Source organism: Coenobita brevimanus, chromosome 93 (assembly GCF_032717465.1).
Source record: "Coenobita brevimanus isolate Jiangsu-jjx chromosome 93, ASM3271746v2, whole genome shotgun sequence".
NCBI lineage: Eukaryota > Metazoa > Arthropoda > Malacostraca > Decapoda > Coenobitidae > Coenobita > Coenobita brevimanus.
Window position 1 is genome coordinate 56,124,940 of NC_137046.1, and position 13,754 is coordinate 56,138,693.

Sequence of the window (13,754 nt, forward strand, 5' to 3'; positions counted from 1 at the left end):
TGTTACAACTCAGCATTCGAGATAAAGAGATTGGAATTTAGGCCAAGTTAGAGTAAAATGAGTATAGTGAAGGAGATGAGATGGAGAGATGAAGTTGGGAGGTACACGAGAGAGAGGGTGTAAGATGGGGGAGGGCAGCGAAATGGCAGGGTACAGGGCGACATGGAGGCGATTTGTTTGTGGCCACCCCTTACGGGTTTAAGGCGTCTGGCAATAGATAAAACAATTAGGGCTATCGCTATAGGTGACAATACACAACTATTAATATTACGTCCATTTCCCTTATCTACAATTTCTATGGCCTACAACGCTTCCTGGCTGACCGTAAGATATCCTCGTGTCCTAATTTAGTCACCTTAATGGCAAAAACAGCAAAACCCAACACTTGCAGCAAGAGGGGAAGACTACACACCATTACTACCCCCTAGCCAGCAAAAAGACGTCTATTGCCCTCATCTGTTGAAGCTATTTGACCTATGACACTTCCTGGTTGGTAGCAAGATAAATCCGTGTCCTATCTGAATCATGTTAATGGCAAAAACAGCGAAATTTAACCCCAAAACAGTAAACTTTAACACTTACATCAGGAGACGGAGCCGACACAGCCTCACCCTCTTATCGTCCGAGTACCACTGACTAACCAATGGAATGCCATGCTTGTCCAGCCCAGAAACTTGTGTGAAACTTTACCCAACTACTTTTACAACCCCTAGAGGGCACGGAGGCCCTCTCATCTTCAGGGTAACTCTAGTATTTTATTCTAGCTAATACAAGAGGCTATTATGCACCTCTGAGCTATTTTTAAGTGTATGAGAGCGTTCATGCTGTAAATATGAACCCTCCAATGATCGTGGCAACTCTAGTACTTTTTTTTTTATTAGACTCCAGACGATTTTATTCAGCTGGGAATGGGTCTTAGGAGCCTGAGTGCATAAGAGAAAACTGTGCTAGAGGAAGCATCAGGGACAGTAGCAGTCAGAAATTATACTTAGAAGGAAGGGAAACAGAGAAAGATCCCGTACTCCTTTTCCCTTTCCTTCTTGTAGGTCAAAGTAAATTATGGTACTCACCTCGTAACCAAAATACAGTATGCTTTCACAGGAACATCAGATTCTTGTCCTATCCTGTTATTCTGACATTTAAGGTGCTGGCCCCCCGCTTCCCCTCAAGTTATGGGTAGCCTACTTTAGATATGTCTCAGGAGTGGACCAAGCAGAGAAAGCTTTGGGAGATGGGGGAGGAGCCGAGAGAGCCTACTGAGAGGTAAATTAGCCGTTTCATGGGCATAACCTACCTCACCCATGTATGAACGGAAGCACTGGAAACCATCGCACTGGGAGCGACATGGTCCTGCGAAATGGTCGCGGTATTTATTCAGAACTTTATCGAATAAGCTATTAGTTTGTAGCCTCGTAAATTTCGACATAAACTCTCCCTCAACTTATCAACCAGGAGGTAAAGCATGGCGAAGATAAGGTTAACATAATCCTGCTCTTTTCACTTTAACTTGGTCCAGAGTTTAGTCTTTCTGTAGCTTAATTCACGTAGCTCGATGACAAATAGATAGACGGCTGGATAGATGGATGGATAGATAGAGATAAATAGTTAGATGGATAGATAGATTTTTAAAAAGACGACTCTATATCCATTCAATAGAATTTTTTCGTGGCCTACACTGAACAAGCCAAATGTGACGTCATCAAAGATTCACCTTACTTCTTGGATGCCTCTCTATTCGAGAAACTTAAATTTAACGCCTAACTGACAACTTAACCATGCGATGAAAGAAAACGAGGGATTAAGAGAGAACGTAGAGTTAAGATAGAACATAAGCTTCGAAGAAGGAAAGAGAATATAAGACATTATAAAACGTAAGCAAACCCCCCCTTGCAAGCGTTCCCCTACCATCCAGCTGTTTATGTCTAGGTGAGAATGCTTAGCCTTCCATGCCACGCCACCAGAAACAGAAACTCCGTGTTTTGTGCGGTCAGGGTGGGGAACTACTTATAACGCGTTAGCGGTTGCGGGTGAGGTGGCTGCCGGCGCTGCAACCAGGCTGTACGTGACCACCTTTTTTCCGTCACGAATATCGTCTTCGAATGTTAATTACTATCCCGATTACCTATGCGGGTGAAGGAAAAGAGAAGCATTTATTGGGTGATAAGAACTTTGGATAATTGAGAAGGAGCTAATAAATTCTTGAGCCAAGTTAATCCCTTCAGTTAGGTGACATTTTTACGTTTATTGCTATCTGCAGATCTGGATCACCTTTAGGATAGATATTTTGAAGTAGACATTACATTTAGCCTTCATCATTGCTTTCACTACTAGAGGTCTGCACCAAGTGGAAAAAATAACTTATCAGTAACACATCCAGGAACGAAAGGTGAATGTTTGTAATCCAAAGTGAGCGTTGAGAAAATCGTTAAATGTACAGGGTAGTGCGAATATTGAGCTCCAGTCTTGTGTTGCGGGGACGACTCAATTTCCTAGACAGTTTGGCAGCTTCATGAAATTACGTCCTGTCAACCATGTACGCAGTGGACGAAAAAAAAAACAAAAAAACATTTAAAGCATGGAAAGTTTTAACTACCGTTAGAAATGATATAGAACATACAGTATTTGTAACTTGTATTTACCCGTAACACGAGAACTGAGTAGACTGATATTTGATACATCCAGTAGAATAGTTTGGCCACTGATTTTCGATGGATGTTAAAATTGAAACTTTGAATTACAGTGTGTCCACTCTAATCTGAAAAGTATTTACAAGTTTGAGATCGATTCAGATGCCATTTGCAATTTCAAGCTTAGCATACGGCCTTTAGTTTTTTAGCGGGTTTTTGTCAGAGTCATTTATGTGTTGTGGGCATTCGTTTTGGCGCTAATCATTCGAATCGGTCAAGCACAGCGCGCCGTGACTCGGGAGAGGAGAGCCCAGTGGGGCGACACAATTAACGCAACAATTATACCACATCCATAGTTAGCCATTGCAACACTTCCGCTTTCACATGCTCTGCTGTCACCAAAAATTCCTTTTACTGATCTGTACTTGACCAGGATGGATGGGGAAGGGTTGGGTTTGGTTAGCACTCTTCCAGGTGAATGCGGTCGTGTAGTGAACTTCCCACAAACTGATGCAGGTACTGAGATTTTTTTTTTTTTTTGGGGAGGGGGGTTCACAGCAAAGCAACTCCCCCCTACACACACACACACACACACACACACACACAAACGCGCGCGCGCGCTCCAGATTCGCTAGCACTTTATCATCCGATCAATCAAAAGGTATGCGTAGGAGGCCATCCAGTGTGGTGATGGATGTGAGAGAGACAAGAAGGTGGTGGAGGAGGTGGTGTAGTGGAATGAAGAGATACAGGTGTCTCTTCCTCTTCCTGCTCCTCCTCTTCCTTTTCCACTTTCGCCTGATATTTCTCCCTGTCTCCCTCCTCTCGTTCAGTACTAGCTACATCAACTTTCAGAGCCCTGTAAGTATTGGCCGGATAGGGTAATATATATCGAGAATGAGGTGGAGAGGTGTCATAGGATTAGAGATTTTTATGTACTGTAGACAGGAGAGAGAGAGAGAGAGAGAGAGAGAGAGAGAGAGAGAGAGAGAGAGAGAGAGAGAGAGAGACTACGTTATACACCACAAAGGTATTTTTTTTTTTTTTTAGATTTTAAAATGTTGACAAGCTTGCAAAGACAAAAACAGCGCCAGCAGTAAAAAGTAAAAAAATCCGAATACAAAATGCGTTCATAGCGAGATGCCGAGCCGCTGATGCATGGAAACACTTGACAGCGTATAATAACGAAGGCTGTAGGTATCTATTTGCATATCATCTAGTGTGTAGTATTATCTATTGATGTCATCTCTGTCATAATAACACTCTCTCATCTCTCCAGTATCACACTCTGCTACCTACTTCTCTCCCTCTCTCCCAGCATCTCTTTCCTCTCCTCTCCTCCTGACCCACTCCCCTCTCCCATTTCCTCATCTCCCTCCGTATCTCTTCTTTGCTCTTCCTGCACGCTTATTCCATTCTTGTCTATTTCCCTTTATCTGCTTTTTATCTCCTTTTTATTCCATTATACCTTTTCTCTCCCCACTTTACTCCTTTTTTTTTGGCTCATCCTCCCCCTCTTTATCCATTTTCTCTTACCCTCATTTTTTCCTTTTTCATCTCATCCTTCCCCTCTTTCTTTCTCTCCGTTTTATTGTCATTCCTTTTCCTCCTTTCAAGTTCCCCAGTTTCTCTTTTCTCCCAACTGTTTCTCCTCTTTCTTCTCCCCCCTTCTGTTGCTCTTCTTTCTCTCCACTCCACATTTTTCTCTTCTTGCTTCCTTAGCTCTCTCCCTACTCTACCTATTCACCATACTGCCATTCCTCACTTCCTATCACTCCTTCTCCCTTTCCTTTCAATTCCTCCTCCCTTTCCACCCTTGCTTTAGTTTTCTTCCCATCTTTTTTTTTTTTTTCTTTTTTTCTCAAACCTACACCTCTATTATTATTATGACCTGATCTCCTCATAGTAACCATAAAGTCTGTGATCTGTGTAATGTTTGATGCCACACCTGTCCCATAACTCCAGGTATCTCCAGCCGGCAACCACACTCAGCCAACCAACCATCAGACCAACGACGACGATGACGAAGGTATCAACGACATAGAGGTAACGGGAAGGCTACTGTATCGTCCGTAGTCTCGTCAGTTTGGATGGCTTTCTATACTTTGTTTTACATTAACTTGGCCTTAAATTACCATCTTTCCATCTTGAATGCAGAGTTGTAACAAAAAATTAACACTAGATTATATGTGCTATGAAGCAATGTAGAGCAGTATATTGCCTAAATTGCCATCTCTCCATCCTGAATGCTGTAACAGTAGTTTAATATGTTGCTGGTCATGAAATGGTGTTATGAAAAGGATGAGTATTATCTTTCTCTGCCATTTACCTTACTGAAATAAGGACGAAAATCAAGGACAAGGTATGATGAAAGAATTGTCATAATTCCTGTGGTTCCATTACATGAGACACAAATCTCCATATAAGGTACTGGAAAAAAAAAAAAAAAGTTTCGTACGATACTCCTGTTTCTGATTTCCACCAGCATTTTCTCTGTTTCTTCTTCTGCACTTTCCTTTATCTAGTTGTGTATCGCACACTATACTGGTCGCCCACAGTATTATATCTATTGACCCCATTACCACTTACTCTGCTTGTCACTCACTTTCGGCTGCTAGTACAAGTCCTCACATTAACACTTTCCCTGACCTGTCACTCACCTTCACTTTCAACTGACCATCCACTCTTTCACTTCCTACGCCTCTTTTAACGCGTACTTGAGCCTCATCATTCAGCTTCAGCTGCTAGTACATACCCTGCCAATGCCATTTTTTCTTAACTGATATTCGATTCCTGTTCACTTTCAATCTCCATAAACCGCCCACACTTTATTTTACTACGGCCACACTGTCAGGTATCTACTCTTGCTACTCCACTGATTTCCACAATGGCAGGCTTAGGGTATCATTTTTCCTGTCACTCAATTTCACTCACCATAGACTGTCCAGAGTTTCACACTCGCACTGTCACTTACCTGCGTTTGCCTGTCAGCTCATTTTCACTGCTAGTCTCTCTCTCTCTCCACAGATGAAAGTGACAAAGGGACGTGTGGGGGTTCTGAGGGCTGGGTGTAGAGGGGAACACCGACCCCTACCTAACAATACTTCAAATACCATGGAAGAGGCTGCTCGCATTTGGTTAGTCTCTCTCTCTCAGTTGTATCTGTTTTTTGGATGACCCTTTTTATTAAGGAGTTAATAGAGTCTATTTCTATCCCACACAGTAAGACAGGTCTCCCATACTTTTTTTTTTCGCTGGTATTTTTTTTTATCTAGAACGAACTTACCTGCAACTCAATCTTACCTCATAACAAAAGTCATCAAAGTCCATGCAACCACGACTTGGTAGGTATTCAGCCTTTGGAAATGACTCGGTTCGCGTACAGAGGTAACTCCGTTCTAGTTTATTAAAGTGAAGATGGGTAAGGAGATAGTGGTGGGTCCTGAATGGAGGGGTCTACGGGAATAAATCATCCACTCAGTCATAAGTGAACAAATGAAATACTCTTCGTAGGTCAGGATTCTGGACTGTGGATTAACATGTGCTTGTGAGCAAGTAATTCATGATGTCACACACAGGTTGTAAAGGAGGATGTAGTTCTATGATGTAAGTAGATTCAACAGGTATACATGTTACCTATTATATCTCAATAACATCTGTATACACAAGGTCAGTATCCGAATAAAAGCTCCAAAAGATCCAGGGATATTTATGCCTGTAGGTGGAGTCAGGATTTTGAGGGACTGAATGGTGTGTGAATGAGAGTGGGGCACATTTAAAAGGGTAGACTCCTGGTTAGATTCTCCTTTTATCGGCTTATCGGCTTTTTCATGCTAAATGGACCTTACCCTCACTCCACCTGTAGGTGGGAAAAGACATCTGAATGATGTTAATGATGATAGTGATAGATGATGATGATAATCATGGAACTGGTGATGATAGTTGTTTTCCAGATTATCTTAACTTCACAGTTGGTACCCTTCACTGCTCTCTTCTACAGATGTCTCTGCTACATATATGAAAGTCTGAATTATTAATAATATGCATTCATGGCACTTTGTTAAGATTATATACATCATCATGCAATATCGGTTGTATATCAGTCATTTGTTACCTCACTCCTACTCATACCTAGCTACTTAAAATTCTTCTGCCTCAATCCCAAGCCACATTCTACCTTTTGTCTCTGTTTCATTTCACTTATAACTGATTCTTGACACTAGTATCCATAAGTATTTATCTCATCCAACTGATTCTCCTAATCCTCACTTAACAGTAAAAATATTCAGGAAATATCCCCTTACTCTTTCTAAAATTCATTATTTTTATGGTATTACGGTCAAAAGCATCAATAATCTATTTTATTACGTGCCTTTTCCTCTCTACCTTCCTTGGTTTCCTATACATCAGGAAACCACTTACTACCCTGGGTAGTAACCATATAATGGTACCTGGTGGTTTAGTGGGTAATTAAGGTGCTCCAACTGGAATGAGCCTGAGCAGATTTATATCCACGGGGTGGTTGGGATTTATTGCTCATGTAATGCCACTCAGGGATGAGTGTGGATGGTCACTCTTGTCTTAAATGTCAGGACCAACTTCCCTAGCCCCAGGCTCCTATGCTCCTCATGGGGTAACACAGGACTGGATGATGATGATGATGATGATGATGATGATCATTAAGAATTCTGTCCTTAATCCCTTCAATTCAAAGGTTGTATATTTTTCTCTTTCATTCCTGCTATCTCCAGATGATTTTATTCAGCTTAGGATAAAAATTTTGATCTGGAGGGTTTAGTGGGTCTCTTATTACATATCCTCTAATGTGAATGAAATTGGCAGATAACAATAAACAGGAAATGGAGGGGATTAGTACTCAGTTTTTCTTCCTGTTGTGTTTGCTCTCAAGTTCTCATTACCCTCTTCTAAACAAAACAAAGGGCATGTTTGACAACCACTCCTACCCCTGCAGGGATGCTGGAGAAAGGTACTTTCATGTGGCGGCACAATAATACCAGTAAAATGCCTTTGTCAGCGAGGTATGAGCGAGGCCATTTAAATCCAAAAGCACTGAAATGTCACCTTACACCCTGAGGATGCCTACAGTATACTGATGGCTATCTACCTACCAAGTTTCATGCCTTTATGACAAACTGTCTGGCCTGTGGCCTTCTTTTGAATATTTTCAACATGCTGCACTTGGCACACATCACATGCCACATGCACCGCCCAGGTGTGATGAAACCTGTCAAAAACAAATCTTAAAGAATGGGGCTATCATATGGTGCAAACCATGCTGTGATCGGTCTTGTGGTTGCTCAGATACAAGCTTCTCAAAAACATTAAGGTTGGGCAGGGCAAGGTTGGGCCGCTCATAAGTGAGAAAATTCCACTACTTGACAAGAGACTTGCAAGGACTTTGCCCTCGCCCGTAAAGAAGCTGCTCCATTGCCCAGTTATAAAAATGTCTATCAACTCCCTATCCTCTGACAGGAGAACAGTAAGCTGCTGGAAGAGGGCAACTTCAGCCTGCTGTCTGCTTAGTTCAAGTTCAGATAAGCCAAAAGTTGCATATACTATTATCTCTGCTGTATTCTAAGGGGAAAGAAATAATGATCTACTGCTTAAGCACTTAAATGACATTCTTCTGGCTCACAGGCTGTCCCAGGACAGCTAACTGCCCAGGGATCTCCTGCTCTGCCCCTTTGTGTCACATTTATGGCAGTACCTTTACGACAAAGGTTCGTAGCTGACTAGATGCATACCACATGTACCTCAAATGTCCCAGACATACACCAGACACACCACAAATATCCCCCACCTCTCAACACACACCCCATAAGAAATGATTCCCATTCTTCAAAATGGTACAGTGACCTGATGAGTGAGTGATACAGTTAGGGACACACATTGGGTTTGGCCCCCCACCCCCTGCCATGGGTGCAACAAAAATACAGTACACTATAACAATCAGTACAGTACAATTCAATGTGAACCCAGTGCAAATTATAATCATTATTTAACCAGTAATGGGTACTGATGTAGTATATATGCTGCAGTGCCTTCCTGGCTTGAATAATATCTATAGAAAATAGCTAGGAAAAAAGAAAATTAATATCTAATTCAAATATGCATTAGTCACTGATTTACAGCATCTGGAGATAAATATGCATTACGGTCAATGATTTACAGCATCTGGAGATAAATATGCATTACGGTCACTGGTTTACAGCACCTGAAGATAACTATGCATTACGGTCACTGATTAACAGCATCTGAAGATCAAATTCATCACACATATGATGGCTGTTTTCTAAGCATTATTAGGGTGTCAGAACAGTATAGTATCACAAAGCACCAAGATGCAAAATGTACACATCATTCTACTTATACTTAAATTCAAACCAAGCATTTTGTAAATCAATGCACATCCAGTGAAAATGTGCTGTACAAAGTAATGCATTATACTAAAAAATTAAAATGTTTACAGTATAACAGTGAAGAGTACCATGAAAACACACATAATGGCTGGTAACTTGATACATGGTAAATTCGTTAACAAATGAGAAGAATAAAATAATTTAGATAAACTCTGTATATGTCTGGGGGCCTTACAGACTAGGTTGTAAGGTAATAAAAAAAAAAAGGGGTGACATCCATCCTAGACAAGGCTTTACTGAGAAGATCACAGATGGTGAAAGGGGTGGGAAGATGTTTATTTTTGGAGTCATTGGGGCCACCACTCCATCACTTCTTCTTCAGGCCACCTGTGTTAAACTTAAAGAAGATAATATCGCCATCTTCCACCACATAGTTACGGCCACGTTGGTGATACTTCCCAGCAGCCTGTGGACACAATCAGTAGGTTATAATAAATGCTTAACTGAAAAGCTTCATCCTAATGACTTCATATTTTTTATGTTCCTGCTATCTCCTGACAATTTTATTCAACTTGTGAGACTGTTTGAACTGCTGAGCTTAAAAATAGCATTCATTAACCCTTCAGTACAAGAGGTCCCAAAAGCTGAAAAAAGCTGCTGAGTGGGTGCTTATGCCTTGAAGCACTGTATTCATCTCCTAACTCAGGCCTTTGAGCCTTAGGAAGGTTATTTACCAACTCTCCTGGGACATAAGGCCACTCTATCATCCATGCTACAACAGTTACTTCTAGATATTACCATAGATAATCACTTTACCTACCAACCTTGTTTGCATCCACCCCACCACACCACATCTTTATTTTCTTTTCCAATGCCCTTCTACTTATTACTTACACATTTTACCATGCTGTTCCTTTCTTAATGGCTGATTCCTTCCCATTACCACACACACCTTTAGCATTCCTACCTATCCAAACACTCTTCATATACTCATCACAGACTTTCTAACTTCACCCATTTCCAGTTCCTTGACCCTAACTCCACCTCTGCATTTTGTTTATACCGACTTGATAATACTTTGCTTTCAGTTCATCCACTTCTATTCTTTCTTGCTGAATATCCATTTCACCCTTCTTTCATGCACTTGTCAATTTCACCTTGCATACAGCAACTGCATGATCAATCAGTCCACACTGTTCTCTCCCACCTCTTGTGTCAAGTACAAACATCCTTCTTTCTACAATCACATAATCATTTAGGCATCCATCTAAACATTGTATATCATATATGTATACACCTCTTCGTGTCTGATATATTAACTCTGCACAGGTATCTAAAAACATGTTTTCAGTTAACATCCAACAGTGTTTCCCCCTGGGACACCAAAATGATTCATTACACAATTTTTAGGACCATACTAATTCTTCTATTTAGAATACCCAACTCAATTAATACAACTCCATGGCATGAGTTCTGTCACTCTATCTAATTGGTTCCATAACGAAGTCTTCTCTTCCAAACCTAAGTAATAACCAGAAACCCATTTTCAAAATACAATACAGAATTAATTATTTAATTAATGCATCATTAAGTTATGAGTTCTGTTAAACGTATTAGTACTGGTACTTGAACAGAAGGGAACTACTAAATTCTAAGCAAAATATTCTCAGCAAGACAAAGGCTCATAAATGAAACTACCTTAACAGCAGCCTCTGATCCTTCTGCCTTGAAATCATCAAATTTCATTACTTCTGCCATAACGAACCCCTTCTCAAAGTCTGTATGGATCTTGCCCGCAGCCTGGGGAGCCTTTGTTCCTTTCTGTGAAAAAAGAAAACAAAATATACCACTTGCAGGTTCAGTACAGGATAAACCATGCCAATAGTGAAGGCAACAACCTATTCAAGGTGAAGGGCCATATTCCAGTGAAATGTAACACTGAAATTTGCAACTTAGGTAAAAAAAAAAAATATATATTCACACAACACTAAATATATGTCTGAAAGACCTAAATTTATCACACTCTACAATTTTATGGAAAATCATGAAAGCCATATGCAATCATTACATGATACATGTACTCAAACATATAAATGTAACAACTTTAAGTTTTTTCCCTTCCCCCCCATGTGTGTGTGTGTGTGTGTGTGTGTGTGTGTGTGTGTGTGTGTGTGTGTGTGTGTGTAATGTATATGACATGACAATCCATTCCCCAAAGTAAAGCAACAGTTCACATTACACACTTTTTTCCTCCCTTACCTCTTGTGTGCTAATACCCAGCCCATACTGAATACAACAGACCCTCAATTTATGTGGAACCAATCTGTGCTAAACACTTTTTGTGTGAAAAGATAAATCTTGACCTGGAGAAAAAAAAAAAAAAAAAAAAAAAAAAAAAAAGTTTGCATGGGAAAATCCTTGAAATCAGCCCTCGTCCACGGCCTTGAGGTAATTTACTAAGACCTCCGGCAGTATCCCCCCCTCCCATCCAAAAAGAAAAAGGAAAGCACTTCATACAGTGGACATCAATTTAATGCAGGAAAGGTTCTAAAGGAAATCACTTTAAATTGATCTCACACTAAACTGAATGCAGTGGACATCAATTTAATGCAGGACAGGTTCTAAAGGAAATTACTTTAAATTGATCTCACACTAAATTGAAGAAGTTTCTATCTATCTATCTATTGCCAGACGCCTCAATCCCGTTTGGGGTGGCCACAAACAAATCGCCTCCAAGTCGCCCTGTCCCCCGCCATTTCACTGCCCTGCTCCCAACTCACACCCCCCTCTCTCATATACCTCTCCACCCCATCCCTCCATCTCATCCTCGGCCTCCCCCTCCCTCTTCCCCCCTCCACCTCACTCACATACACTCTCTTCGTCAGTCTTTCACCCTCCATCCTTTCCACATGGCCAAACCACCTCAGTGTGTTCCTCATAACGCTTCCTATCACATCCACATCAACACCACAATGCTCTTTTATATTCTCATTCGTCAGCCTGTCTCTCCATGTGACTCCACAGGCTCCTCTTAAATAACTCATTTCCACTGCTCTCACTCTTGACTTGTGTCCTTCCAACAACGTCCAAGCTTCACTTCCATACGTTAGAGTTGGTATCACAATACTGTCATGTAGTAACTTTTTCACTTCCATGCGCACTTCCCTGTTTCTTATCACTGCTTTCAAAGAACCAGCAACCTTTCTTCCCTGCTGTACCCTTTCAAGCACTTCACCCTCCAAACCTCCATCCTTACTCATCACACTACCCAAGTACTTAAACGTACTCACATTTTCCAATGGGATAAATTAGTTTGGTACTCGAGACACAAAATACTATATATACATTTAATGACATATAAAAACATGGGAGAGACTAATCAAGCACTCCCAGCATATGAGCTGCTGCTGCTGTGTACTGCGTGGTTGGCCTACACTGGCTCTACAGCATAAGAGGGCTATCTAGCATCCCTCTTCATCCTCCCAAAGTGACAACGCCATCCTGTGTGACAAAACCTTTGAAAAATAAAGTACCAGTATTATGGGACAAAGTGAGGGAGGGAGGGGGGGGGAGTCAAACGGTTGGGTCCAGTCAACAGGATGCATCAAAGAGGAACAGTAACATTCTTGATACAGACCACTTAAAAGTTTTCTGTTATGGGAAGACCAAGTACAGGATACAGAAAATCATCAGAAATTATTCCCTCCACTCTCATCCCTTTGAAAAATAAAGTACAGTACCAGTATTATGGGACTGTCAAAGTGAGGGGGGTGGGGAGGAAGTCAAATGGTTGGGTCCCATCTACAAGATGCATAAAAATGGAACAATAACGTTCTTGAAGATATAGACCACTGAAGAGCTTTCTGCTATGGGAAGACAAAGTACGGGATACAGAAAATTATCGGAAATTATTCCATCCACTCTCATCATTTGAATAAATACAGATTTCAACAATATTAACTATATTTTAAATGCAACCTCATCTTCATTTCAAAGACTATCAAAAGGTTTCTTCAACTCAACAATCTCTAAGACACATTCTCTGGCTTAGTTCATACTTAGAACCGGTATCAACTAGGCCAGTTACTGGGTAGCCATTAACTTTAAAAGTATTAAGTACAGGGATGTGGCACAGTGGACAGGGGTGGGCTCGTCAACTTCACTGAGGGTGATGAGCAATGCCTGCCGACCTGGACTGCACAACCGTGGTCGAACAGGACATCCTCATCCAGTAACAGCTTGGAACCAGGCACTTGATAAACAATGAAGAAAAAAAAAAAAGTGGTGTGTGTGTGTGAGGGGGGGGGGGGCATCTCTACATTATGACTTGTATAATAATTAAATTCACACATGTGACAGATTGACAGAAAAGTGATAACTGTGGTAATAAGGAAAAACCGTAAAGCATTTATGCATCCCAAAATACTATAAGCTGACTACCGGTACTGCATTATTCATGAATAATCGTGGATTTTTTTTTTTTTTAAATTCATGCGTTATAGTGATACTTCACCGTATAATGAATTATTTTTTTTCTCTATGATGCACAAAATAGGCAGGAAGTGACTTTTCTTCTTTACAGGTTGGTATCCCATCACATTTAAATCCCAGTTAGGCTAAAAACGCGTGGTGAATGGCTGTAATCACTGTGTCGAATGCATGCTTAGTCCAAGCTTAACTCCTAGATCACTCAATTGGATTATATGAACACAATCCAGCGATCTGAATATGGCTAAAATCTAGTCTA

General features: G+C 40.9%; 1 protein-coding gene across 2 annotated transcripts in view; it reads right to left on the minus strand.

Annotated features, from left to right (window-relative positions):
- Window positions 1-8,658: 8,658 nt before the first annotated feature.
- LOC145412494 (obg-like ATPase 1) overlaps window positions 8,659-13,754 on the minus strand; it is a 61,232-nt gene continuing 56,136 nt past the window's right edge. Inside the window, exons 10-11 of one of the 2 annotated variants that reach the window (XM_080282383.1) lie at window positions 10,706-10,828; window positions 8,659-9,473 (exon numbers count right to left, since the gene is read on the minus strand). In XM_080282383.1, coding sequence (XP_080138509.1) covers window positions 9,375-9,473; window positions 10,706-10,828 — 222 coding nt within the window. In that variant the 3' untranslated portion in view covers window positions 8,659-9,374. The remainder of the gene's footprint in view (window positions 9,474-10,705; window positions 10,829-13,754) is intronic. The other variant, XM_080282382.1, reaches the window with a different exon arrangement.